Raw genomic sequence first — 27,977 nt, 5'->3', positions numbered from 1 at the left:
TAATCTGTAAATGTGTATCATTAATGTACTTTAACATCTCAAATATCGAATACACCCACACAACATTGCTGTTGCTTTTGGTTAGGAATTCAGAATGTTCAATAGAAAGTGAATTCAGACTTGTGGCTACGATTAATATCCAAATCATTTGGGCCATTTGGGTTACCTCTGCAGGGATGATGATCTTCTGTTCTTTCAAACCAACAATAATTGTACTGTCTGGTAAACCTGAGCAGCAGCATCAGCAGATGAAAAAAATAATAGTTATTCAGTTATTGTTATGGCCTTTTAAGTCACATCATCTGACATGTTTTGCCTTGACCCAAAACTATCTGAATCTTGGTATATTGTCTTAACAGTTATATTTTGCAAGTTTCGAGTTTAATAAAACGTCAATACTGTGTTTTGACGTTTTTGCTTCCCAGGCCATGCTGTTGGATAGTGGTGCGGAGAGGGATGTGTGGGTCTGCTTCAACCCAGTGCTCCACTGCCAGGACAGACAGTCCCAAGTACACGACGAGGTACCGACAGCTCATTTTGTTCCATGAAAAGCACATCCCCTCTGCACTTCTGCTGTGTTTTAGAGGACCACGTCTCATCACGCTAAAGTGATAAAGGCTAAAGTGATAAAGGCTAAAGTGATAAATGCACTTTTCCTTACATACCACTTTTAAAAGCACATGGTATGTAAGCATGATAAAACGGTGGCCGTGCATGTATAAGAATTTATATCTGCTCATAAACACCTGCTACTTGCTGAGCCATGCACTTTATGGTTGTGCAAGTTAAGGCAAGGCAAGGCAACTTTATTTATATAGCACTTTTCATACACAAGGCAGACTCAAAGTGCTTCACATATAAACATTGTTATACAATAAAATAAATAATAGATAAGTAAAAGAAAACATATGCAAAGAAATGAGTAAAATAGAAAGTTAAAAAGGCTTTTTAGTAAGTAAAATTGAAAGTGCAATGTATTTAAGAAAGTGAGAAAATTAAATTGAAAGTTATTTAAGATCAGATCAACAGACTCTCTGGAACCCAAGTCGGGACTACAACCCGACCTAAAGGACAATCTATTACAATATTCTAGGACTCTAGCCCAGAACCAAAGGCAAACAACAAACAACAAACAACAAACAAATTTTCAGTGATTATTCTAGGACTCTAGCCCAGAACCAAAGGCAAACAACAAACAACAAACAAATTCAAAAGAGTTTCATATGGCGTATATTCAGTGATTAAGCGCTTAATCACTAATACAGGTTTTCACTTCGTCAAGCTCTTAATGACACAACTTCATTACTCAGCAAATGTCATGTATTTTTCTGGTAAAAATAGAAAATAAAGGGAAAGTTAAAAAGGCATTTTAGTCAAATAAAGGTAAAGTATTTAAGATTTAGCAGAAAGCTAAAGCAAACATAAAGGTCTTCAATCTTGTTTTGAAGGTGCTCAGAGTTGGGGCAAGTCTTAAATCCTCAGGGAGTTTATTCCAGCTATTTGTTGCATAGTAACTAAATCCTGCTTTCCCATGTTTCGTGTTTACTCTGGGGATAATTAACAGATCGGTCTCAGAAGATCTTAGTGTTCTAGAAGGCTTATGTAGTGGAAGCATATCAGTTAAATATTTTGGGCCTAAACCATGTAGGGATTTATAGGTTAGCAACATGATTTTAAAATCAATTCTCTGACCTACAGGAAGCCAATGTAACGATTTAAGAATTGGTGTAATTTTTTGGTCTTTGTTAAAACTCTAGCAGCAGCATTCTGAACAAGCTGAAGCTTCCTTAGAGTTTGTTTTGGGAGACCTGTAAGGAGACCATTGCAGTAATCAAGCTTACTAGTGATAAAGGCATGTACAAGTTTTTGTAAGTCTTCGGTGGACATGAGCCCTCTAAGTCTTGCTACATTTTTAAGGTGATAATATGCAGATTTTGTAACTGATTTGATGTGACTTTCGAAATGTAAATCAGAATCCATGATAACCCCTAGGTTTCTGGCTTTGATTGAGGTTTTCAGGGACAGAGAGTGAAGGTGTTGGGTTACTTTAAGCCTTTCCGTTTTAGCACCAAATACAATTATCTCTGTTTTATCCTCATTTAGCTGAAGGAAATTTCGGCACATCCAGTCTTTCACTTGCTCAATGCACTGGCACAGCAGATCTATGGGCCGATAGTCATTTGGTGATAGCGATACATAGATTTGCGTGTCATCAGCATAGCAATGATGGTCAATATTGTTATTATGCATGATTTGCCCTAGTGGGAGCATGTAGATGTTGAATAAAGAGGGTCCTAAGATCGAACCTTGTGGGACTCCACACATCACGTTGGTTGATTCTGATACAAAGTCGCAGATGGAAACAAAGTAGTTCCTATTTTGTAGGTAGGATCTGAACCAATTTAAGACTGTGCCTGAAAGCCCCACCCAGTTTTCTAACCCTGTCCAATTTATTATTATTATTATTATTACAGTTAAGTGTAAATCCAGACACATTGTGTGTGTGCGTGCGTGTGTGTGTTTGTGTGTGTGTGTGTCTGTGTGTGCGTGCGTGTGTGTGTGTGCGTGTGTACGCTTGCACATGTTCATGTATGTCTGTTTGGTGTGTGTGTTTGTGTGTGTGTGTGTGTGTGTGTGCGTGTGTGTGTGTGTGTGTGTGTGTGTGTGTGTGTGTGTGTGTGTGTGTGTGTGTGTGTGTGTGTGTGTGTGTGTGTGTGTGTGTGTGTGTGTGTGTGTGTGTGTGTGTGTGTGTGTGTGCGTACGTGATCCCCCTGGCTCAGTTCCTCCTGGTGCTCTACCGGGACCACCCCCAGCGGGACATGGTGGCGCTGCAGGCCGAGGTCCACTTCCCCAACCTCAGCCTCTCCGCCTCCAGCCTGGACTTTGGCTGTGTGCTGAACCAGACCCACAGCCAGCGACAGCTCACCGTCACCAACTGCTCCTCCCTGGCCGTGAGCTACTGCTGGAGGTTCCTGGAGGAGCACAGCCCCCCAGCTATAAGGTGGGTCAGTGCGTGGCACTGTGGCAGGCTCCCGTCCAAAATCAGCCCCACCGTGTCACCTCTGTCTCTTACATTAGCTTCTAATGGCAGCTGGAGGAGACCACGTGAATTCAGTCCATTGGACACTTTATGCATTAAAGTACTCTAGCGTTATGCGTGGCAGCACACACTGCCTGCCATGGCGGCTTATTTTAAGAACTTACATCAACCCTCTCTCCCCCCCCCCCCCCCCCCCCCCCCCCGCCCAAAGGTTACTTTGTACCTGTCAAGCATGTCGGCTAGCGGCAAGCAGAGTAGAAACAGCATTAAGGAATGAATACGGTAGTCATAGAAAATGGTACACTCCACCACCGCCTCATATTTTACTGGCTCGGTTTTATGATAAGAAATCACAGACCAGTTTAACCTTATGAAGAGACCAATCCACCAGGGAAAGTAGAGATAATGATTTTTTCTACTGTGTGCTTTGTTCAGTACCTTGTGTGGTGTGTGTGTGTGTGTGTGTGTGTGTGTGTGTGTGTGTGTGTGGTGTGTGTGTGTGTGTGTTGTGTGTGTGTGTGTGTGTGTGTGTGTGTGGTGTGTGTGTTTTTGTGTGTGTGTGTGTAAATACTACTCTCTGGTCTTTTACGCAGCCTTGAACCTACAAACGCTTCCGCCTGCAACGCATTATAAATCATCATCTCCTCACCCTGGGCTATCTTCCACCCAATATTCCTCACATTACTTTCTTTCCCTCCCTCCCCACCTCCTCCGCTGCTCCCGGTGCGAGAGCTTTGCCTCCGCCAATTGATTCCTGCTTCCTCCCCATTCTCTCTCTCTCCACTCTTCGCCTGCTTTACACCTATTCCTTATCGGCTTTCTTCTCCCCTTACTTTCCTCTTTCTTCTCATACCTCGTTTTGCTCCCCACCAACTCTTCTTATTGGTGGGTTTAAAGGCCGTCAAACTTATTAAACTCCCCTTCTCCTCCATCCCTACCCCAAAACCTGTGCTCTTTAACTAGTGTCTCACTGTACACCAGAAGGAAGGCAAAAACACTCAGGCACCCCAGCTCAGCTAATTACATCTCTATCGGTAATTAAACCCTCAGCCCTCTTGGCGATTGGGTTGCGGGGAGTTTTTTATTTGGCGCATGGCCTCATTCCGACGCTCGCCCGAAAGCTGGCGCCGCTTCCAGATGTATGATCCCCCCGTGGCTGCTTAGTGGGCAGGATGATGGATCGTCTGATCGACACGCACACGCTCTGCTGATGGAGCGCCCTATGGATGACTCGCCCAGGACCGCCACGCGTTGAGCTTCAGAACTTTGTTGTGATAAGTTAGTGCTATCCAAGTCTGTGTGTTTTGGCTGCATGAACGGGAGGGACTGTCTGGCACATATCCCGCTGGAATAAGGAAGGACGGCTCTTCTTATAGGACGACAGCTGGACATCTTGGAGGTGTTTGTGTGTGTGTGTGTGTGTGTGTGTGTGTGTGTGTGTGTGTGTGTGTGTGTGTGTGTGTGTGTGTGTGTGTGTGTGTGTGTGTGTGTGTGTGTGTGTGTGTGTGTGTGTGTGTGTGTGTGTGTGTGTACCTACCGCCCCCTGGCCTGCCCCTTATATATCTAAGTTGGAAGAAGTCACATAAGCCATCTGCTTGCACCTTGTGTGCTGCAAGACCCATGGGTAGCTAGCTGTAGAGATCCTGACCTCTTTGCTTTCCACACTTTTCTTAATTTTGGGGTTTAGGTTTCATGATACTGTTGTGAGTGATGGTAGTAGGATCAACAGCATGCAAGCTGTAACTCGTGTTACTTCAATTTTTCATTATTTTACTGTCGTAGAAGGGGACTGGATGCCAGGCTGGGTACGATCGACAGGCCACTTTGTCAATCAACTCTAAAGTACCTTGGCATCACCCCTTTGCTCCCTAAAATAGGATGTGCCGTTTGATGTTAACACCTCAAAGAGCAGCTTCAAAGGAATCGTCCCCACTCTTTCAAGAAGAAAATTCACTTCTGTGTTCATATCCAAATTAGGAAATTATTTCTGGAGCAGATGGTTGTTTGACATTATTTTCGGCGTTGCGACTGAACAACGTATCTCACTACCATAAGACTGGATGACGGGACTTGCCAGATTGGTGGTGAAAGTGTTTAGTGGTTGTTCTGCGGGTGGAAGCCGGTTGCTTTCCTTCCTGAATGAATGACTCTCTGTAGCGTGTCCACATTGTGCCCTCAGAGGATCAGCTGCGCTGGGCGTGACATCATCTCGGAGCGTGGAGTCTGCTTACCACCACTGCCGTTCATTGTACAACGCCGGGAGGGGAAGGAAGACAGCCCATAGACATCGCAGCAAGGGACACTTTAAAGAAAGACGGGCCTTATTCTTGGGAGATGCACACACATGCACGCACCCAAATACACACGCAGACACAGTATCACAAACACACAGACACACGCAAGCAGACCCACATACACACACACATACATATGCCGGAATACCATTTGAAGCTGTTATCTGTCATGATAAAATTGTAGAATATATAGCCCTCATCTCCCTCTCTCTCTCCCTAAAACAAATACACTTGCAGAAACACACACACTTGCACAGACGCACACAAACATTAGTTCACACTCTTCCCATTTCCCTCTCTGCTGGCATGCCAAGAGATTCATTCTTTGTTCCTTCTTTGAAGTAAGGAATTTGTGGGTTGGAGTGCTGCTGCAGAAGCACACGCACACGCGCACACACACACGCACGCACGCACGCACACACACACACACAGTAACACTCACACACGCACACACGCACTGACACCCACACACACACAGTAACACTCACACACACACTGACACCCACAAACACAGTAACACTCACACACACACACACACACACACACACACACACACACACACACACACACACACACACACACACACACACACACACACACACACACACACACACACACGCTCACACACATACACTCACACAAAAACTAAGGCATACATTAACTGAACCATAACAACACAGATCATACAACATTGCCCCCTGCTGGGCACACTACCAATTGAGAAACATTCTCATCAAAATGTGTTTCCTTGCCACAGATCGAGCCTTGGGTTTTACCCAGTGTGTCATTTAGAACATCATTTGTAGAAGCTGTGATTGTGTTGAGGGGTTAGTGATCTTTATTTGGTTTTACTCCACAAAGCGCAGATATTTTACAGACCAATAAAAGGCATTGTCTAAAAACGGAAATGTGGAGGAGAGCTATAAAATACAGGGTTGTGCCAGCACAACCAGTTACTTAAAAGAAAGATTGTTCAGCAATAAAAAAATCTTTATAATAATAAAACTCCAATGAAAAGGCTGTTTTCACTGGGAGAGCATTAACAACACTATGACCGAGTTTCAGCCTTAGCATCTAGCTCTGGTGGTGTCCATGAGCTTCTTATATGCTGCCTAACATCAGCAGGCAGCCTTTTTTATACAGTAAGGATGCATGAAGCCACTGGTTGTCCCACAGTAGTGAGTGTACTGTCGGACTTCACGTATCAACGCCCCCTCTGTGTTTATCCAGTATTTCACACCCCAGTTACTCTGACCTCCTCTTTAGCACTGTTCAATTAAAATCTCCCTTAATTATGGAGTAGCCTGGTTAATTAGCTTGATGGATGCACACAGGACAAGCCCTCGGGGAGGAGAAGAGTGTGGAAAGAGAGCGGGTAAATGAGGGTGAGGTTTTTCTAAAGGCTTTGGTAACACAGATTGTTAATACTATAGATGTTATCTATAGTATAGGTTACGTTTCTAAAGGCACAATACAGTACAATCAGATGAACTAAAGCTCATCTTATTTCATTGTTATGGATGGGGAAGATTGTCTTTCATTCATCCTCAGCCGTTCCTATCAGTGAGTATTATTTAGGGAGTCCGAGTGCAATCTATCTTCTATCTTCACCTCAATTTAGTTTTTGCTTCTTATAATTGCACTGACAAGGCTATCAGCTGTGTTCATGATTGTTCCTTGCTATCGTATCTTACAGCAGTGAAGGGGATAGGAGCTGCCATCTTGGTGTAAAAGAGGTAGGGATGGATAAAACACACACACACACACACACACACACACACACACACACACACACACACACACACACACACACACACACACACACACACACACACACACACACACACACACACACACACACACACACACACACACACACACACACACACACACACACCAAATCCTCCCAGTTGGAGCTGGCAGGGCTGTTGTCTTGCAAGTCAATCAGATGAACTGTTCCCATTAATTGTGCCAGACTTTGCTAGCTTGCCTCAAGGGGCAGCACCTTAAATCAGGCCCCTTGAATCTATCCACGCCTCACTTCTCACTAAAGTTCCTTGTGAAAACAAAAACAAAGTAAATATAATAAGACAATTTATTCTATTGAATAAACAATAAACTCTACTTCTACTATTGTTACTACTGCTGTTACTCCTACTACTATTACTATTACTCTATTACTACCACTAATAACTAATAATGCTATACTACTGCTACAACTACTACTACCTTACTCTATAACTACTACTATATAACTACTATGACTATTTCTACTACAACTACTACCACCACTCTATTACTACTACTACTATACTACTACTACTACTCATTCTATACTAATCCTACTACTACTACTGCAACAACTCCTACCACTACACTAATACTACTACTGTATATCTACTAGTAATACTATACAATATACTATACTATAATATATTATACTTCTACTACTCTACTTTATTACAGAACTAACATGATGGATCTCCTTTGTATGAGAAGGACATCCTGTAAATCATACCGCTGTGTATATATATATATATATATATATCTTCATGTATAACTCCATTCTGTGTAGGTGTTCAATGAGACCCCTCTCACTGGGAAGCTAGCCCCAGCGGATATTGCTATGTATATATATATTTATATATCTACATATATAACTCCATTCCGTGTAGGTGTTCAATGTGACCCCTCTCACCGGGAAACTGGCCCCGGCGGAGAGCCAGCAGGTGTCCATCACCTTCCATGGCCGCGCCTTCGTCAGGTGCCAGGTGGTGGTGCAGTGTTGGGTGGAGGAGGGGCCCGTGTACAGCGTGACCCTCCAAGGAGAAGCCTCGGATATCTGCTACAACTTGAGCTCCACCCACCTGGACTTAGGCCTGCAGGTACCACTACATACATGTATCTATAGACAGTGATGCATAGATGTGTTTAAATATATGGACAAATATATCTCGATTCACAAAGCACAGCTGACTGTTGGCTCACACACTCACCAGAGCACTTTCCAGTATGTTACGGCAAGGAATAAAACACGAGGCATTAACTAGAAAAGAAGAAGTAAAATCCAGCAAATGGAAAATAAACGGATTACACATAAACAAAGTCAGGAGGGTGTAAAAAACAAGGTGTGAGTCGAGGCACAAAATCAATAGGGAACAGAAGAAGAGTCAGAGGACATGAAAGCGCTACCTCACGCAGACCAGTGAATACCACTGAAGCTGCAGAATCATCTTCGTCCTGATGGACAACCAGATAGGTCTCCTGATATAGCCCACCTGGGACAGGGGAGGTGTATTGACTTTGAAATGTCATCGTGTAGTTTTACACGCCTCCATCCACCCCCCTCGCCTTCTGGAACGCACGCCGCCCCGGGCCAGTTTTCATTGATGATTCAAAACAAGGGCATATTGATTGGTGATTTGTTGGAAATGAGCCATTCAGCAGAAAGTTTCACTCTGACCTTCCTGCCTGTGAGCACTCTCTCCTCAGCCCACCCCTCTCTCTCGTCCTCTGAGTCGTTCACCCCTTCCATCTGTTTTTGCTCCTCATCCACTAATCTCTTGCTGTCGAAAACGTAATTTGATAATATCCATTGCATCTGATTTTAAACAGCCAACTCAGGCCTGTCGGTCTGTCAATATGTCTGTCTGTCTTTATGTTTACCTATATATGTATGTTTCTATCTATCCTTCTAGCTGCCATATTCTTGTCCTTCTATTTGTCTATGTCTTTATGTGTTTATCTATCTATATATATATATATAGATGTAGATATAGATGGATGGATGGATGGATGGATGGATGGATGGATGGATGGATGGATGGATGGATGGATGGATGGATGGATGGATGGATGGATGGATGGATGGATGGATGGATGGATGGATGGATGATAGATAGATAGATAGATAGATAGATAGATAGATGATAGATAGATTGATTGATTGATTGATTGATTGATTGATTGATAGATAGATAGATAGATAGATAGATAGATAGATATAAATATGGTTTGATGTATCTGTTAACTTGTCTGCTTTGTGTCTGTCTATATGTCTATATCTGTCTGCATGTATACTTGAATCTATCCTTCTAGTTGCCATTACTTTGTCCATCTATTTGTCTTTGTCTGTATATGTATATTTATATCTATATCGATCTATATTTATATCAATCTATATATTATATAGATTGAAATGACTATAGATCGATATAGAATAAATATAGTTTGATGTATCTGTTAACCTGTCTGCTCTCTCTATATGTCTATAGCTAACCAGTCGACTCCCTTTCTATTTGTCTTTATCAGATCTCCCCGACACTTATCTAAGATCTATATACTCTATATATACATGTATCTATAGTACAGTCTGTATGCATCTGTTAAGCTGTCTGCCCTGTGTCTATATGTGTATGTACCTGTATGTTGATATAGTATACATGTATGTATGTATCAACCTGTCTGCTCTGTGTCTGTCTCCACCCATGTTTGGGCGTGGGTCAGCTGTTCCAGCAGGTGGCCGAGACCCAGGTGCTCCTGGCCAACAGCGGCCAGGTGGGCTTTGAGTTCACCGTGCTGCTGGATCATCAGGGGGCGGAGCCCAGGAGGAGGGAGGCGGAGGAGGAGGAGGTCGGGGAGGGGGCTGACGCAGGAGAAGGAGACAGGAGGGTGGAGGGACTACGCCAGGACCAGAGTGGGGAGCTGTGGGTGGAGAGTGACGGGCAGCAGGGGGCCGGGGGGCCGGACAGGAAGGTGTTGCCCGGCCAGCCCCTGGTGTTCCCTACTAAAGTGAGTGTGTGTGTGTGTGTGTGTGTGTGTGTGTATGTGTGTGTGTGTGTTATTTATCCATGTGCACATGTGTGCTCTAATGTGTGTGTTTGTGTGTGTGTGTCTGTCAGGGCTACGTGGAGGCCGGAACGGAGTGGCGTCTGTGTGTGCTCTACCTACCGGGGGTCCCTGATGTGTTCCAGAAGAGCTTCCAGCTTCAGGTGGACCACCTGCCCCCAGAGACCATCACCCTGAGCGGGGAGGGGGTCTTCCCCAGGATCAGCCTGGATCTCCCCCGGCACTTATGTAGGATCACGCACACACACACACACTCGCTCTTGAACATGCACGCACACACACACACACACACACACACACACACACACACACACACACACACACACACACACACACACACACACACACACACACACACACACACACACACACACACACACACACACATACATGTACTGTAGTATATAGGACGCTGTACCTTCTCAATGCTGTCTCCCATAGTAATCTGTAATCTGTTGTCCATGGTATGGGATAAGAAGCACCTCATCAACATGCTGTGGGTTTCTGTTGCAGCCGAGGAGAGCTGTGGCCAGGTGATGCAGGAGGCCAGAGAGGCTGTAGGAGTGGCGAACTCAACCCCACTCACCCCTACCCACGCTGGGGCAGGGAGTCAAGACAACCAGCACTGCGCCCACGCTGTTAGTATCCTGGTGATCTATGACACGTTTCCCTCCCGATGCTGTGGCTGAACATGGAAGTGAACGAATAACGCTGGCACGAAGGGAATAAATACACAAATTGTTTGTTAAAGGTCCCATGGCATGCTACTTTATTGATGCTTTAATATAGGTATTAGTGGCCCCTTATGACATCATTGGATTCTGATTAATATTTACATCATTAGAGAACTACCCATAATGCTAGAAGTAGTCTATTGGGTCGATTGAACGGTCCCTACCTCGTCGTGGTCCTCTCCAACCATGCTCTCTCTGCCCCTCATGCTCTCTCTCTAGTGTGAGGAGCTGGTGAGCATGGAGCTGGAGAGGAGGCTGCTCAGGGACAACGCGCTGGCTGTGGCCAGCGGCCTGATGGCCCTCCACCGCCATGGATGCTCTGCCGACGAGTGGCACCGGCTCAGCAGGTACTGCATACCAACCAGCACCTTACCCACAGTCCTCTGTTTGATGCATAGCAGAGACAGTATGCTGATCATTAAACTGTGTTGCTGCCTGACATTGTTCAATTGCTAAATCATATCCTCATATCCTCCATGACATGGAGGATGTGAACATATGATCCAGGTAACATGTTGGTCTCCGTTTGCCTCTCCTACACTTCTTCTTCCTGCTGCCCCCCCCCCCCCCCCCCTCCACCCATAAGGTTCCTGATAGCAGAGTATGTGCTGGACCTTGGCTTCGTGGTCCATGGTCAGATTTTGAGCCGGGACGTGAGGATCACCAACACCGGGCCGGTGTCTGTGTCCTTTTCGGCCAACCACAAGCCTCTTGTGGGAACAGGTACCAACGGACCCACAGTGCGTGGAGCAAACGACCTGACCCCGAGTCACCTGAGGGAGGCACAGGAGCATTAAGAGCCCATTCCTCTGTGATTCAGGTGTGTTTGCTCTTCCCAAGGTTTCAGTGCTGAGTTTGAGAAGGTGAAGAACTTCCGATGCAGTGAGACACAGACATTTACGGTGACCTTTGACCCCCAGAGGTCAAAAATGGGAGAAATCCGTGTCACCATGCCAATAAAGGTCTGTCCACATACGACACCACATGCCATTTTGTGTCATTGTCAATTTGTTTTGAAAGTTATCTGTCACTAAATGTGTAATCATGTGCTGTAAAGGTACGTTTCACGTGTGAAGCATTGTGATTGGTTTACCTGTTTTGAATGACAGGTGGTAGGCGGGCCGTCGGTGCAGGTGCAGCTTTGTGCTGTGGTGTGCACGCCGGCCCTCACTGTGTCCAATGAAGAGCTGCTCTTCGACTGCGTGCAGTGTGGCATGTGTCAGGTAAAACTGAAAGCAACACGACAGCACCATAAGGTATAGCCAATGCAAGGGAGGTACATGCTTTTGCAGTTCTTATGGTGGAAATACATGATTTACTAACCCAACTCAATCATAGTTATTTGCACAAGAGGGAGAGGGAGAGAGAGACCATATGAGAGCTGAGTGATGTCTGCTTCTATAAGGGGTGGCTGTGGTCTTCCTTCCTACCAGGTGATCACCATACAGCTGTTCAACCATGAGAATGTACCGTGCAGCTGGAGCATGGCCGAGGCAGCCAGGCCTCGCAAGAAGGTACTGATCCAGACCCAATATCCTGCTGACCAAAGCCCAAAGAAATATGCTGTATTTGTTTGCCCAATAGCAGGTTTATTTTTATTTATTAGACATTATACTACGTCACCACATGATGATAGCCGGCAATAGAAGTTTGCCAACAAAATGCTGCCATGTACTCTTACTTTTGCTTTTCAGCACAAATAATTGATTGGCTTAGTGAAGTAAGAATTGGAATGATTCCAAATAAAATCTTGCAATGCATAAAAAAAAGGAAATGGTACACCATACTATCAATCTTACTATCTTTTGTTAAGAGATAGGCTAGACTAAATATTAGCATCTTGCCATGCAAAACCAAATGCAAAACATTACTTTGCATACCCAGTCTGTCCCCATGGCAATTGTGTGATTTCCATTTAAAGACCAAAGGCCAATTGACTTCCATTTACATTTAAAACGAATAAATTACGTATGTACCGGTGTCTTTAATGATATATAGATATGTAAGATATTTATAATGATGCTCAACCCTATTCTATATTTGTTAACACAAATACAGTATATTTCATGAGTGAACCTGTTGTGGCCTATGATAACGAAGCAAGATGTCTGAGGACTTTCTGTCTGTCGCTTGGATCCAGATCGACAAGTTCATGCCACTCCACCTGCGTAGGAAGGCCCTGCAGGAGCAGAGTCCTCCTCCACCAGCGGTGTTTGAGGTGGAGCCCTCCTCTGGCCTGCTCCACCCTGGAACCTGGCTCAACCTCCAGGTCAGGTTCATCCCAGCCCAGGAGGTGAGCAACAGACATACATCACAGCTACCTACCAAAGTGTATATATGTGTATGCATGTTTGTGTGTGTGTCTGTGACTATATACGTGTGTGTGCGTGTGTGCGACCATGTGTGTGTGTGTGTGTGCGACTATATGTTTGTGTGTTTGTGTGTGACTTTATATCTGTGTGTGTGATTATATATGGGTGTGTATGTTTGTGACTATATTTGGATGTCTGTGTGTGTTTGTGTGTGTGTGTGTGTGTGTGACTTTATATGTGTGTGTGTGTGTGATTTTATATGTGTGTGTGTGTGTGTGTGTGTGTTTGCGTGTGTGTGTGTGCCTGCAGTGCGAGTACCGCCGACAGCTCGTATTAAGCGTGTCCGGCAGCACGCAGCGGCAGGTGGTGTGGGCCCAGGGACAGGGCCAGGAGCCCCGGCTGGCGTTCAGCCCCTCGGCCCTGCAGCTGGGGCCCTGCATGCCCTGCGGGGCTGGGGCCATGGCCGAGGTCAGGGTGAGAAACCCCTGCTCCTTCCCCCTGGAGTTCTACTCCCTGGAGCTGGACCCGCAGTACCGTAAGGAGGACCAGGTAGGCCCCTTCTACCGGTCTGCACTTCAGGCCACACTTATACTGTTCTTAATACTCGTTTGCTGAAGAGTGCATGTTGTTTATGACATGTAGATATGCATACTTTATTACTGCATTTGACGCCATTCTACAAAACATCAACCCCCCCATCTTCTCCTCACCAACAAAGGAATGCTTGAGATTTGTGCTACACTCGTCCTCTCTCTCCCCCCTGCCCCTCTCTCTCTCTCTATCTTTCTCTCGTTTTCAATCTCCCTCTCTCTCCCCTCCCCTCGCTCTCCATCCTCCTCTCACCTCCTCCAACACTCCCCGCTCCTTCTTTTTTCCTCTCCCCCCCTCTCTCACTTGCTCCCCCCACCTTCCCCTTCTCTCACCTACCGCTGTCCCTATCCCCCTCTCTCTCTCTTGCTCTCACTCTCTCTTCCCCCAAGATCCTGCGTCTGATGTGGGAAGGATATGGCGATGGCCGGTCGATGCTGCTGCCTCCCCGCTGGGCTGGAGAAGCCCTGCCCCAGGAGCTGCAGGATCACTACGCCGAGCTCTGCTCCTCCCCCACCCCACTCCCCGACGGTAGGGTCAGGGTACGCCTCCAGGCGTCTCCCCAGAGTAGAGCTGCTGCTCTGCAAGAGAGAGGTGGAAGTGCCCCACTGTTGTTCTCCCACCGTGTGGCGTCCAGACCCGGCCCGTGGTGTGTGGTGTCCAGACCTGGCCGGTCATGGGTCATGTTTCCAACCTGAAAGAGTCTATGAAAGTGGGCATGTAGGCCGACGTTTTAGTAATTTACCTTGATTCTTTTTTTGTAGTTTTTGCTCCAGCTCATTTCTTCCTTTAGATCTCATTTGTAACCCTACACGTCCATTGTTTACAATAGTTTTCAATATTTTTGTTTCGCTAATGCTGATTCACTTTTGCATGTATTATTTCTTAGTGTTTATATGATGGTTATTTTTGACTTTGCTTGTTGTCCCTTAGTTATTAGTTGCTCAAGTGATGAACTTGAACTTACATTAACCTTATCAAATACATATTCTGTTCAGAGGTGGTCAGAGAAGGAAGCGAGAGGAGTCAGGGGGTGCCGGAGATGTCTCCTCTCTCCAGGGCGATTGCCCGCCATGTGGGCGTTGACCTGTCCCCCGAGGCCGTGGCTGCGCGAAACCGACGGGGCATAGCCGTCATCGTCCACGGTGCGCCGCAGACAGGTCAGGAGCACGCATGCCCCGGTGGTCAAGGGCCAAAGGAGTCGTTGGACGTCTTATGGGGAAACTTTGTTAACGTGTATAAGGTCACCCGTGAGGATTATAGTGGATGGTGCAGTTTACTCTCCTGCCGGGGTTTACAAACGCTACAAAATATTTAAAATGTAACTGATAAACCACTGTTCTGTACTAAAACGATGGCGGTCAACAATAAGTCGATGTTGATGTTAGTGTGTCTGTGTATGTGTGTGTGTGTGTGTGTGTGTGTGTGTGTCCACGCTCTCAGGTAAGAGCAGTGTGGCCGCCTCCCTGGCCCGTCACTACGGAGGGGCGTGTCTCACGCTGGAGGGCGTGGTCACTGAGGCGCTGACCACAGGCTCCTCCCCCGCCAGCCTGGCCGCGCGGCAGCTCTACAACCAAGCCGCCGCCATGCATGCCCAGAAGAGGGGAGAGGAGGCCGGTGAGTCAGAGGATTCACTTTATAGGCAGAAAAGCCAGCACAAAGTCAGGGAAACCACCACATAACGGCACGTAATGGACACGGCTCACGCCAGCTCATGATGCTAACCTATGGCAGAGGGTGCATTGTCCTCTCAGTGAGCAGGGCAGCATCCGCAGTATTCCGCTGAGCACACCATGTGTGTTTATATGAACCTTTCTGCATTGCTTGTCTGTGTCGGTATTCCTAAAGGCCAGGCTGGTCAGGTTCCCCCCGGAGAAGCTCCCAGTGCTCCCACTGCGGAAGCTGGTGGTCTCAGTGTAGAGTCTGTGGCCCAACACAACGAGGGTCTCAGCCCCAGTTGGGACTCTGCAGCCCCCAAGAGGACCCAAGGCTCCCTGGACACCAACTCTGTTTCCAAGGTAGCGGTGGCGCTTGTCATCAGTCGAAAGGTGTAAACCGGAAAGCCATACCCTAAAATAACTTTGAATGCTTTTGAAAACGTAGGATTAGATGTAAATATGGACTTCATTGCCCTCTATGGGTTGATCGCATGCTATTACATAAGTTGCCTGTTAATGGCAGTTTTGGTTAGACAGGTAACCTAAACCAAAGGCTGGTGGGTATTGATGGGTGGTGTGTATTGATGGGTGGTGTGTATTGATTGGTGGTGTGTATGGATGGGTTGTGTGTATGGATGGGTGGTGTGTATTGATGGGTGGTGTGTATTGATGGGTGATGTGTATTGATGGGTGGTGTCCATGGATGGGTGGTGTGTATTGATGGCTGATGTGCTGCTGGTGTGCAGGCTGGGGGCAGCCAGGTCGCTGAGGTGATAAGCCAGGTGGGAGATGTGGACACGCTGAGGGCTCTTCTCCCCCATCAGCTGCTGGTTGATCTCCTGGCAGAGAGACTACAGGTAACTATGGCAACGGTGATTGCCCGGTCTGTTGTGTGTGTTGCATTTTCCCATGATTTGATGTAGAGGCAGATTTGTGTCAATAATGGGGAAATGATTGTCCACGAACACATTGGCTTGCATTGGTCATCTAATTTAAAAACACCAACAGCAGAAGAAGGAATGTTTAAAATCCTTTTGAGTTTTATCGTGACTGGAGGCTTTTCAGGGTAAACGTTGCTTAGTGCAGATACTCAAAATCTGCGGAGGATGAATTAGAATCCATAACTGTATATCGTAATGCTTTTTTGTCACCAGATAACAGTATCAATACAGATTCTTCTGTTTTGCAAACAAGCTCCTCTTTTCAATCATTTCTGGAAACTGGAGATGTTCGGAAATATGGCGAACCTCTCAGTGTTGCATCGGTGCCCTCTGCTGGACTGTCTCTAGCCTATTAGTCCGGCATTGCAATGCCATGTGTAAACGACAGGAGACAGAAATGTTCCTGAACTTAGCTGCATATGTGAATAGTGTAAATCACTAACAGAGCCTTCAATGTTCTCCACTTATTGCCCTTAAACTATGTAGGGAATGGGCTTATGCGAACACTTGATTTACATCACCGTAACTTGTACCGTGTGTCTCCTGGGGTGTTTCCCCGTGACAGCTGAGAGACTGCTATCGAGGGGTGGTGATTGACGGCCTGGAGTGTGTCTACACCCCGTCAGTGGCCAGCGCTCTGCAGGTGGCCCTGGCCTCCATCAACAACCGGCAGCACATCTACCTGGTCGACCTGTGTGACTCCGCCAGTCCGGCCCAGGGTGAGAACACACACACACACACACACACACACACACACACACACACACACACACACACACACACACACACACACACACACACATACACACACACACGCACACGCAATAACTCAAACCCGCCAACACCACAACATCGGATAGAGATGAGCTTTAGCGGTGTGCAGTATATCCACATGCATACCTCTGTGAACCGCTGTGTGTATGTCTGTATTAATACTTGTGTGTGTGCGTGTTGCGTGTTCCTAGTGCTCTCCACAGAGGCCCTTCTGAAGGAGCTCCCGGTGGCGGAGCGGTCGGCTCCGCAGGGCGAGGCCAGGGAGGAGTGCAGCTCTCTGCTGGAGGAGGAGACGGAGCAGGAGGGAGCCAAAAGGATTCGCCAGCGCAAGCAGAGGTACGCACGCACTCACGCACACACACACACACACACACGCACACAAACACACATTAACGCTCCCTTTAAAATGTAGGTCCGAATCATACTTGGCCCCTAAGGTCTGACCATCAGAAGCAGTCGTGTGTATTCGGTGTGTATTTGTGTGCAATCATTGCTGTGTCACTCCAGACGGAGTGAATGGAGGTGGTGGTGCTGTTTGTACCCTTGAAAAGATTTGTTGTTTTTGTATTGTGCATTCTACTATTTGAATGCATCTTCAGTTATGTCCTGTATAATCGTTAATTATAATGATTATCGTTAATTATAACGATTATACATAATCCAAATTATTTAAAGTGTGCTTGTGTGTGTGTGTGTGTGTGTGTGTGTGTGTGTGTGTGTGTGTGTGTGTGTGTGTGTGTGTGTGTGTGTGTGTGTGTGTGTGTGTGTGTGTGTGTGTGTGTGTGTGTGTGTGTGCGTGCCTGTGTGTGGCTGTGTTGTGCTGGCGCTCCTCTCAGGGAGCGGGAGCAGCAGGAGCAGCAGGAGCAGGAGGTGAAGAGGCAGCAGGAGGAGACGGAGAGGTTGAGAGAGGAGGAGGAGCTGGAGAAAAAGAAGAAGAAGGCAGGCAAGAAGGAGGTGTCCGGGAAGAAGAGTCAGCTGGGAAGGAAGGTCTGCAGGGATCTCTCTCTCTCTCTCTCTCTCTCTCTCTCTCTCTCTCTCTCTCTCTCTCTCTCTCTCTCTCTCTCTCTCTCTCTCTCTCTCTCTCTGTCTCTGTCTCTCTCTCTCTCTCTCTCTCTCTCTCTCTCTCTCTCTCTCTCTCTCTCTCTCTCCAAATCTTGCTTATAAACCGCAGAGTGTATTCTACAAGACAGTCTGTCCCTATTCTAAAACCAGCTACCTTTATGTCTCCCTATATTTCTCTTCCCACTATCCAGTCCACCCCGTCTCTGGACAACAACATACAGTCCATTTGCAGCAACTGTAAAGACACACCAACAGAGGCCCGTGAGCCAGGTAGACAATTCATTTATGCTTCTATGTCTTCTTCAAATTATGAGATTTATTGGTACTTTATATATAGCTGTCCGCACGCCTGCAAATCTCCCTTGGGTTTAAGCCATGCCACATTGTCTGTCTACAGGGCCTTTCGTCCCAGGGTCTGGGGTCGAGGCAGAGCAACGAGTGGTGAGGTCACGCCATCACATCCCACTTCTGTAATCTCTGAGGCATCACATCCCATCTCTATAATCTGTAATGCATCACATCCCACTTCTATAATCTCTAAAGCATCACATCCCATCTCTATAATCTGTAATGCATCACATCCCACTTCTATAATCCATAACGCATCACATCCCACCTTTATAATCCATAACAAATCACGTCCCACTTCTATACCACGTAAAGCATCGCATGCCACTTCTGTTATCCTTAACGCATTAGCGCTGAAGGAATTATATGAGTGAAGTGTCCTTTTGGACTTTGAGTTTGATGTTAGAGAATTGAAATGTTGCCCTCTCCTTTGCTTGTTGTAGGCCTCATATGGGGAAGGTATATGTAATAATCCAACTATTGGAAGTTGAATGTCTATCAGATTTTTTATCATATTTAATAATATGTTTAATACTTGAATAATATCAGGAGATAATTCAGGGTGATTGTACTGCCTCTATGACGAGGTTTAGAAAACTGTGTACTGTAGTGGAGTATCCCACAATCCTGTATTCATTGAGTCACACAGGTTTGGTTTGGATGCATGAGGAATCCCATCGTGTGTTTGATGAGTCCTCCCCGTGCCTCCTCCAGCCCAGTAAGACTGAGCTCCAGCTGCTGTCCCGGCTCCACTCCTACCAGCAGAGCCGGCTCCAAGTCAGCCACGTCCTCCAGCACTGGGACCGCCTCCTGGGGCTGCTCCAGGTCCCGCTCTGCTGCGCTGAGGCCCCAGCAGAACCGGAGGAGACCCCCCCCGACAAACAGGTGGCCGGACCCCTCTCTCTCTCTGTGGTGATGGGATCTGGGCTGGATCCCCTGCTGTAATGCCTTGAGTTTCAAAACATATAGGCACTCCTCATGGTCTTATTCTATGATCAGAATGTTATTCCAACCGATGGACCGGATCTAAAAGACTCACCGTCTAAATAACAAATAAGCAAAATATCACACATCCACTATACAAATTTCCTCATAAATAAAGATACAAATCTGTGGTGCTAATGCACACCATACTAACCTTAATAACATCATATGAATTAAAGTAGGTTTTTATTATCCATTCACTTTCACTTATCTTTTTCCATATCTATCCTCCTTCACAAACCCTGATGAACGGTGAGTGAGCCGACCGCTGTGGTTTCCCACTCACTCAACCATCCCCACGGCCCCCTCTTCTCCCCTCCCTGCAGCCCCCCACAGAGAGGAAGACCAGGAGGGAGCGAGAGAAGGAGAAGGGGGATAAGGAGCGAGGGAGGCTGGAGAAGGAGCGCCAGATGGCCGACGCCCAGCCGTCGGCCCCGGGGCCCGGCCAGGCGGTCGAGGAGCCCCGCTCAATCATCGCCGTCCCTCACCTCACGCTGAGTGCGGGCGGGGGCCCTTCTGGCCCCCAGGAGCTGGTGAACAGCGGCGCACTGCCTCCGGTGGGGGAGGTACGCAGCGTCGCCTCCCTTGAGTTACTGCTCTCATCCAAAGCCACTTGCAGGACATTTTTACATTTATATAGTAACAGTGTGTGAAACAAAAACGAGCAGTTCCTTTGAGGATCTGTCGCATGTTGCGCACCTCCAATAATGGGAAGCTGCACGGAGATCAAACTACGCAGCCTTATCATGAATGGAATTGGAGGATTTCAGATGATGTTATCACGCATTGTGTGATTATTGTCGTCTGCTCCTGTTGTTTACATAAGATGGACGCATTTGAGGAGATGTTTTGGCTTGTCCGACTGAAAAACGCCATGACCCCTTCACAAAGCACAGAAAGTGTAACAGCAAACATCAATACCTTCCTCGCATGGAGAAGCAGCAGCTCTGCCTCATTCATGTGGGATGATAACAAGACGGGACTGTTCCGTTTGAAGGGTCTGTCCTTCAAACAGAGGGTGTGCCCCCCCCCGCCTTTCCTAAAGAGCCCCGCGACTGTTTAGTTTCTCACCTCCTCTCTCTGTCCTGGTCCAAGGTGCTGGACGGGATGGGCCTGGGCCCCAGTGGCCCCCCGATCCCTCCCCCCGTCACCTACTCTGTGGTGTCCCTCCCCAGCGGGAGCCCAGAGGGCGAGGGCTTTATGCTCTCCGACTGCTTCTCCCTCCTGGACCCTTCGTACCCCGGCGATTTTGTCGCAAAGGACAATGAAGAAGATGCCGTTGAGTCACTGCCCCCGAAGGTAACACACTGTCGGTCAGCTATGAGGCCGTATGCGGGCCTGACACGCCGGCTCACACGCATGCAGTACACGGAAAAAGCTGATGTAGAAGGCTTCACACGGTGACCTAGAAGAATTCCAAATGGAGAGCGTGTTGCTAATGAAAACCAAAACCAAAATATTTGTAAGCATTTGGATTGGGACACGCTTGTGTGTGTGTGTGTGTGTGTGTGTGTGTGTGTGTGTGTGTGTGTGTGTGTGTGTGTGTGTGTGTGTGTGTGTGTGTGTGTGTGTGTGTGTGTGTGTGTGTGTGTGTGTGTGTGTGTGTGTGTGTGTGTGCGCGCGCGCGCGTGTGTTTGACAGGAAGAAGTGATAGCACCCGTGAAAGGGCGTGGCAGGAAGGCAGGCCCCTTGACGAAGGAGAAGGAGAAGGAGAAGGAGAGGAAGGACAGTGAGAGCCAGCAGGAGCAGAGGAGGAGGTCGGCGACTAAAAGAGGGGCGAAGGGCTCGGACACGTCCCGCTCCCCGCCGCACCCCTCTGTCACGCCCTCTGACCTCAGCGGGGCGGGGCAGCCCAGCTCAGAGCCGCCGCTGGAGCCCAGACCCAAGTACAGGACTGCCTTTGTACATGCAGACAATACGTAGTCACACGTTCATACTGTACACATGCAGACCCTGACTGTAGACATGCACACATGCTGTAGACACACTGTAGACGTGCACATATGTTTTAGACATGCAGACATAGTGCCGACGTGCACACATACTTTAGACACAATTTCGTACTGTATACATGCAGACATACTGTAGACACACTGTAAAACTGCACACACACTATAGACACACTGTAGAAATGCATTCATACTGTAGATGCATTCATAGTGTGTGTGTGTGTGTGTGTGTGTGTGTGTGTGTGTGTGTGTGTGTGTGTGTGTGTGTGTGTGTGTGTGTGTGTGTGTGTGTGTGTGTGTGTGTGTGTGTGTGTGTGTGTGTGGCTGCAGGTCCACTACATTCCGTTGGGTGGTACCAGCTCATGGTGAGGTGGTGCTGAGGCTGGGCTTCCAGTCCGAGGTGCCGGGGACCTTTGAGCAGACCATGCACTTTGAACTGCTGGGCACCCGGCAACGCTACCCCCTCCCTTGCAGAGGGACCTGCAGCTACCCCTCCATCTCCCAAGAGCCAGGGTCAGTTCAACCTTCCCCTTTACTGTACGCCTACCCCTCCATCTCCACAGAGCCAGGGTCAGTTCAACCAGTTCAAGGTATCAGCCCAGGAAGTACAGTCATGTAAAGAATAGAGTTGTGCCTCCTTTCATGGAGTTGGATGAAAGAAATACCACCATGGATGACACCACAAAAGTGTAGTGTCGTCCATAATGGAAGGAGCAGCAGTCTGATTAAGGTGTGTCCTTTGTTAAACTAGGAAGTGAAGCCTAACCCTAGCCTGCTGTGCTTTTTCCTTAGAACCATCTTTGCCCTGACGAAGCAGACCCCCCGGGAAAAGGAGGGCCTGCAGAAGACATACGTGCTCAAATCGGGCTTCTATGAGTTTGGACCGCTGCTCTGTGGCAAAACCAGAGACCTGTAAGATCCAGATCCAATGGCAAAATGTTTGACACATTTTGCCATTTTGCTATAACCCAGTGTCTATGGATGTGTGTGTGTCTGTATATATGTGTGTGTTTGTGTGGTTGTGCATGTCTGTTTTTTTGTTGGTTTGTGCCTCATTGTGTGTGTGTGTGTGTGTGTGTGTGTGTGTGTGTGTGTGTGTGTGTGTGTGTGTGTGTGTGTGTGTGTGTGTGTGTGTGTGTGTGTGTGTGTGTGTGTGTGTAGATACAAAGAGAGGAAATACCCAGAGAACACAGAGAGGCTGGTGATCCAAAACACAAATGATCTAGAGGCGGAGGTCCACTTCTGCTTCCAACACGACACCAAGGCCACCACCTTCATACTGGACCCCCCAGTCATGATGCTCCAGCCCAACCAGGCGCAGGTGAGGAGGAGGTTTGCCCCACTAAGTGAGACAAACAAGCTGTCTCAAAATGGCCACCACAAGGGTCCACTGATTGAAAAATACGAATCATGTGTACAATATGGCTGATGTTCTTGTAGATCATTTTGAGAAGTGGTTCTAAGTGGTGTTCGTGCCTTGGTGATCATTTGTGACATTAAACGTGTCATTGATGTTGAAACTGCCTCGGTCCTCCACTCTTCTCCCTGACATGTGAGCAGAAACCCAATGATAGCTTCCAAAGCCAGTTCAAATGACACCCACTACAGTGTTTCCCCCAGTAAATGTCTCAGTCAAGGTGGTAAGCAGTCGGTGGTGTTGTTTGCGCCGCGCCGAAAATTTTTGGGGGTATTTTGCTCAAAGATGCCAGTACGCATGAATGAAATAAACGACTGTTTATTTCCATATAAATAAACAACAGTAGGTACAAATGTTGTGCAAACATGCAGACACTACAAAATAAAATTAAAGAAAAGTGCAAATTAAATACAAATAATGGACAATACACTTAACTTTTGTATGCAAATTCAACTATCTCATCAGACACATTTCCATCTAACCCAAATACCCAGATAGAATGAGGAGGAAGCTGAGATTCTATTGGTTCAGGGTTTTATATGGAGCGGAAAGGCTTACCATGCTGGAGTAACATAGTGAAGCCAGCAGTCTTCCCTGGTGTGCTGATGTGATGCTCCTCATGGGGAATGTTCCATTATGGGATAGCATTGTCTTACTCTCTGCCCCCCCCCCCCCCCCCCACTAGGAGCTGTCCATCTGGGCCTACCCCATCAGTGTGGGTCGCTTCGAGGACAGCGTGGTGTGCTGCGTCAAGGACAACCCTGAGCCCGTCCTCATCGCCATCTCCTGCTGGGGGGCCCGTCCCGAACTGGAGCTGGACCGCAAACACCTCAACTTTGACAGGATCCTGCTCCACAGGTAAGGAAGGGGAGCCGTGTTCAATCGGTCAAACTTTATTTGTGAAGCACTTTTAATACAAGCAAATGTTACACAAAGTGCTTAATACAACCCCCCCCCCCTCCCCCCCTACCACGACACACCCAGAGGTATTCACACATCTAAAAACAACCCCCCCCTCCCCCTCCCACCCATCCACACCCAAAGCAATATAACTTTGTGAAAACAAATAAATATATTCAAGGGGATGACAGTTTTGTTGACCGATCTTTTAATCTTCCCTGACCTTCTTCTCACTCCCCCCCCCCCTCCTGACCTCCACCTCCACCCCCCCCCCCCCCACCTCCAGGGAGGACAGCCGTAGTGTGACGCTGACCAACAACATGGCACTGCCCGCCGCCTGGAGGCTGAAGGGCCTGGATGACCTGGGGGAGGAGTTCAGCGTGTCCCAGGTGGAGGGCGTGATCCCTGCCCGGGACTCCTTCTGCCTGCAGGTCCGCTTCAAGGCCATCAAGCCCCTTCACTTCAGGAAGACTCTGCGCCTGGAGGTAGCGTACTCATTGGTTCGTGTTTACCAGACCTGGATCCAATGGTCTTCCCTCTGATCGGCTGGATTCCATGTGTGTGTTTCAGGTGTCCGATGTGGACAACATCTTAGGAGTGGCACAAACCGAGCACCTGCACATCGGCACCGAGGCATACGACGTTCACCTGGACATTATCACTCCTAACGGTACGGCACGCAGCACACACACGTTGAGTGTGTCGAGGACGTAGCTCCTCCACACTTATCAACCACAACGCTAAACGCTTAAGTAGACTCATGTATGGAAACAAAACACACATTTGAAATGTGCGATGGGCCACATGGTTGACATCGGTGCTGACCAGGTATGACGTGTCTCGTGGTTTTTTACAGGGAATGACGGCTGTCTGGACTTTGGAGCCGTCAGGGTGTTTAAGGAGGTGAACCGGTGCATCACCTTGAAGAATAAGGGGAAGTACGAGCTGGCCTACAAGTGAGTTCTGTTTGTATTTGTCATTTCCTCATCGGGTATCATGCGCGCGTTCATTTGAATGTATCGGCGTTACCCTTCTTCTTACTTGTTTCCCTTCTGGGATCAATAAAGATCTTATCTCATGTCGTCTAATCCTGTCGACCCCTCGTGGAACAGGTTCACACTGGAGCGCACGGACCCCTCCCAGCCCGACCCGTCGACTGTGTTCAGCGTGTCCCCAGCGCAGGGCAGCCTGCTGCCCACCGAGAGGCCCACCGCAGTGCACATCCTCTTCAACCACGACAAGGAAGTGTGCATCGAGGAAGAGCCTCTCCTGCAATGCCAGGTTACTCTACAACCCCGCCTACCCTTTCCACTGCTGTTACATAACCACAATTTACACCAGTGGTTCTCATCGCCCAACTCTGTCTAACCCGAGCATAGTTGTGTCACATTATTGACTGTTTCAACCTGCGCTTGTAAAAGTTCACTTGTGGATGCTTGTGCAAATGCATACATATTTATGATTCTATGAATGCACTTGTGTCACTTGATCCACAAATGCAGAGGCGACAGTTCCCAAGCCACCTTAAGATTGTAGTCTTTTTTTGTCTCATTGCAACTAATCATTTGGTCACCAGAAAATAATTAATCATTTGGATGGATTCATAAATATGTTCACATTTGACCAAATCTTTGCACCTTCATTTAAATGTCTCTCTATATGTTTGGCACATATCAGTGAATGTGAAGTGCAGGTATAAACAGTAACTAATATCATAAAACTTTATTCAGACGAGGTGGAGTGTGGACCAGTAGCCAATGCTGCGTGGCCCTGGGCAGAAACCCACCCATCAGAACCACTTACTGCTACCAATTGCTGCTCTTTTACAGTCACTAACATTGTCTGTCCTTTGCAGGTTATTGAGCCTTCTACCGGTATAGGCGGCGAAGTCATAGCAATCATTCCCATCAAAGTGTCGATCCGGGCGTCTTTTAGCAGGTCAGTGTTCAGAAGATAGATTGATTGAAGGGGAAATTCAGAGAGGCACCCGGTATAAAGATATAATATCAATATAAAGTGACTGGTAAAGATGCTAAATCTGAATCACAATACTTTGACTTAAGTATATATACATAAATAAATATCTTGCACAATATTATAAAATATGTACATTAATAAATATTCTAAATTCATTAATAGTCATTTATATTGATGACCTGATGAATTTGGATTGTGTAAGATTCATTTTTCTCTTGATTGAATTCAAGTTCAAAACAAATCAGAAGGTTGAATCTACATTCTGAATTAATTTCAATGTTCATGGCATCTTCATATTCAGGTACAAAGTCACGCCTGCCAGTGAAATCAACTTTGGCCCGCTGGTCTTCGGCAGCAGAAGCAGCCAAAGCTTCACCATCGAGAACACTGGGGAGTTTGAGGCCCGCTTCACCATCGGCCGCATGAGCAACGGCCTGCAGCCCGTCCCACCAGGAAGGCAAGCATAGTTTTCACAGTTCGCACACATGTATACGTTTATATCCTCACTTAAAGGAACAAGATGTAGCATTGATACCAAGTGTCTCCTGTAGTCCAAATTCACTACTTTGGATAAAGTATGTCAGAGGAGCTGTGCAAATTATGAACTAGCTCATGTGGCATCCGTTTTAAAATGCTGGTCATGGCTCTGATCATGGCTCTGGTCAGGGCTCTGGTCAGGGCTCTGGTCAGGGCTCTGGTCAGGGCTCTGGTCAGGGCTCTGATCATGGCTCTGGTCAGGGCTCTGGTCAGGGCTCTGGTCAGGGCTCTGATCAGGGCTCTGTTCAGGGCTCTGGTCAGGGCTCTGGTCAGGGCTCTGGTCAGGGCTCTGATCATGGCTCTGGTCAGGGCTCTGATCATGGCTCTGGTCAGGGCTCTGGTCAGGGCTCTGATCAGGGCTCTGTTCAGGGCTCTGGTCAGGGCTCTGGTCAGGGCTCTGGTCAGGGCTCTGGTCAGGGCTCCACCAGACCGTCCCAGAAGCAGGCTTTTTATCTTATATGGGGTTTAATACCATGGTAAGATTTGAGGGTGCTAAAGAAAAGACCAAAAGAATGCAAGATGTTTAAAATAAACAACGCCAAAAGTGTCCACTCCCTCCCTTTGTTTTCATTCAGGGATGAGATGCCCTGATTTGTCAGAAATAAGACAGGTGATGTCTAAAATCGTAATAGCCCCAAATAAAGGCAGGCGCTGCTAACTTAAAACACTGATTCTCAAAGAGCATATCCCTCACTAAAAGCTGACGGATGTCTTTGCCACTTCTAACGATTGACACTCAAAATTAAACATCAAACTTGACCCTTTCACCTTTAACTTAAATGTCTTTCACTCTACTGCCTGGTGGTCTCCTCTCTCAGGACTGAGGCTCCAGGCGTCAGGACCTCTTGGGAGAGCCAGCTAGCGAAGCCCCAGGCTCCTCCCAGAAAAGTGAAGCGCTCCGACTCCGTTGTGCGTGATGTGGGCGTTATGCAGGTGAGTCTGCGCTAGAATGTTGATGATGCCATTTGAATTAGTGCTGCACGATTTGGTGAAAAAGTCATATTGGGATTATTATGGACAATATTGCGATTTGCGATTGCAATATAATAAACAAATGGTGTCATGAGTCTACTTTGCTTGGTTATCAAGGAAAATGCACACAGAATACTGATCATTTTTGTGTTTCTTTCTCAGCTCAAACATACAAACTTAAACTAGCATAAAAAATACAAAAACTAAAAAAAGTGTACAGTACTGTTTTCAAAATAACAATATTTTACAAAATTAAATAAATAATAAGAAAATATATTTTTCAAAATCAAGGCATTTCTGCTGTGCAAACTTTTGACGTTTCTCAAAAGTACCACAAATTAAAGTTAATATAATAAATATGATGATACGTTTTATTTTTTATTTTATTAAATCGCTTCCTTTTGCGGTTATGCAATCACAAAGGCTGATATCACGATAGCGATTGCGATCCGGTTAATCGTGCAGCACTAATTTGAATTATCTTGATATGAAAATACTAATTGTGTACTACTTTGTAAGATAAACCGTACAAATCTGTTATTTTAAAATGTTTATTATTTATAAAATGTTTGTGATTCACCTTGAAGTTGTAGACAATTTGTAGGTAAATCCTACATATTCCATTTTGTCCAGCCATTACGG

General features: G+C 46.9%; 1 protein-coding gene across 1 annotated transcript in view; it reads left to right on the top strand.

Annotated features, from left to right (window-relative positions):
• LOC130389158 (hydrocephalus-inducing protein homolog) overlaps positions 1-27,977 on the top strand; it is a 76,126-nt gene that overhangs the window by 24,673 nt on the left and 23,476 nt on the right. Inside the window, 41 exon segments of the mRNA XM_056598829.1 lie at positions 426-521; positions 2,781-3,001; positions 7,031-7,070; positions 8,010-8,219; positions 9,841-9,951; positions 10,090-10,125; positions 10,236-10,410; positions 10,696-10,820; positions 11,136-11,263; positions 11,503-11,639; positions 11,757-11,878; positions 12,026-12,139; positions 12,350-12,430; positions 13,057-13,209; positions 13,538-13,777; positions 14,209-14,347; positions 14,815-14,976; positions 15,260-15,433; positions 15,665-15,834; positions 16,221-16,331; positions 16,981-17,134; positions 17,381-17,525; positions 18,026-18,176; positions 18,443-18,521; positions 18,649-18,692; positions 19,314-19,484; positions 19,910-20,149; positions 20,679-20,882; positions 21,225-21,469; positions 21,863-22,045; positions 22,325-22,444; positions 22,694-22,853; positions 23,635-23,807; positions 24,136-24,334; positions 24,420-24,519; positions 24,706-24,805; positions 24,962-25,130; positions 25,705-25,787; positions 26,128-26,283; positions 26,493-26,726; positions 27,182-27,296. Coding sequence (XP_056454804.1) covers positions 426-521; positions 2,781-3,001; positions 7,031-7,070; positions 8,010-8,219; positions 9,841-9,951; positions 10,090-10,125; positions 10,236-10,410; positions 10,696-10,820; positions 11,136-11,263; positions 11,503-11,639; positions 11,757-11,878; positions 12,026-12,139; positions 12,350-12,430; positions 13,057-13,209; positions 13,538-13,777; positions 14,209-14,347; positions 14,815-14,976; positions 15,260-15,433; positions 15,665-15,834; positions 16,221-16,331; positions 16,981-17,134; positions 17,381-17,525; positions 18,026-18,176; positions 18,443-18,521; positions 18,649-18,692; positions 19,314-19,484; positions 19,910-20,149; positions 20,679-20,882; positions 21,225-21,469; positions 21,863-22,045; positions 22,325-22,444; positions 22,694-22,853; positions 23,635-23,807; positions 24,136-24,334; positions 24,420-24,519; positions 24,706-24,805; positions 24,962-25,130; positions 25,705-25,787; positions 26,128-26,283; positions 26,493-26,726; positions 27,182-27,296 — 5,970 coding nt within the window.

The sequence above is a fragment of the Gadus chalcogrammus genome, chromosome 9, assembly GCF_026213295.1.
Source record: "Gadus chalcogrammus isolate NIFS_2021 chromosome 9, NIFS_Gcha_1.0, whole genome shotgun sequence".
NCBI classification, from domain to species: domain Eukaryota; kingdom Metazoa; phylum Chordata; class Actinopteri; order Gadiformes; family Gadidae; genus Gadus; species Gadus chalcogrammus.
Note: the sequence above shows the minus strand (reverse complement) of the source record. Positions and strands in the feature narration are given on the sequence as shown.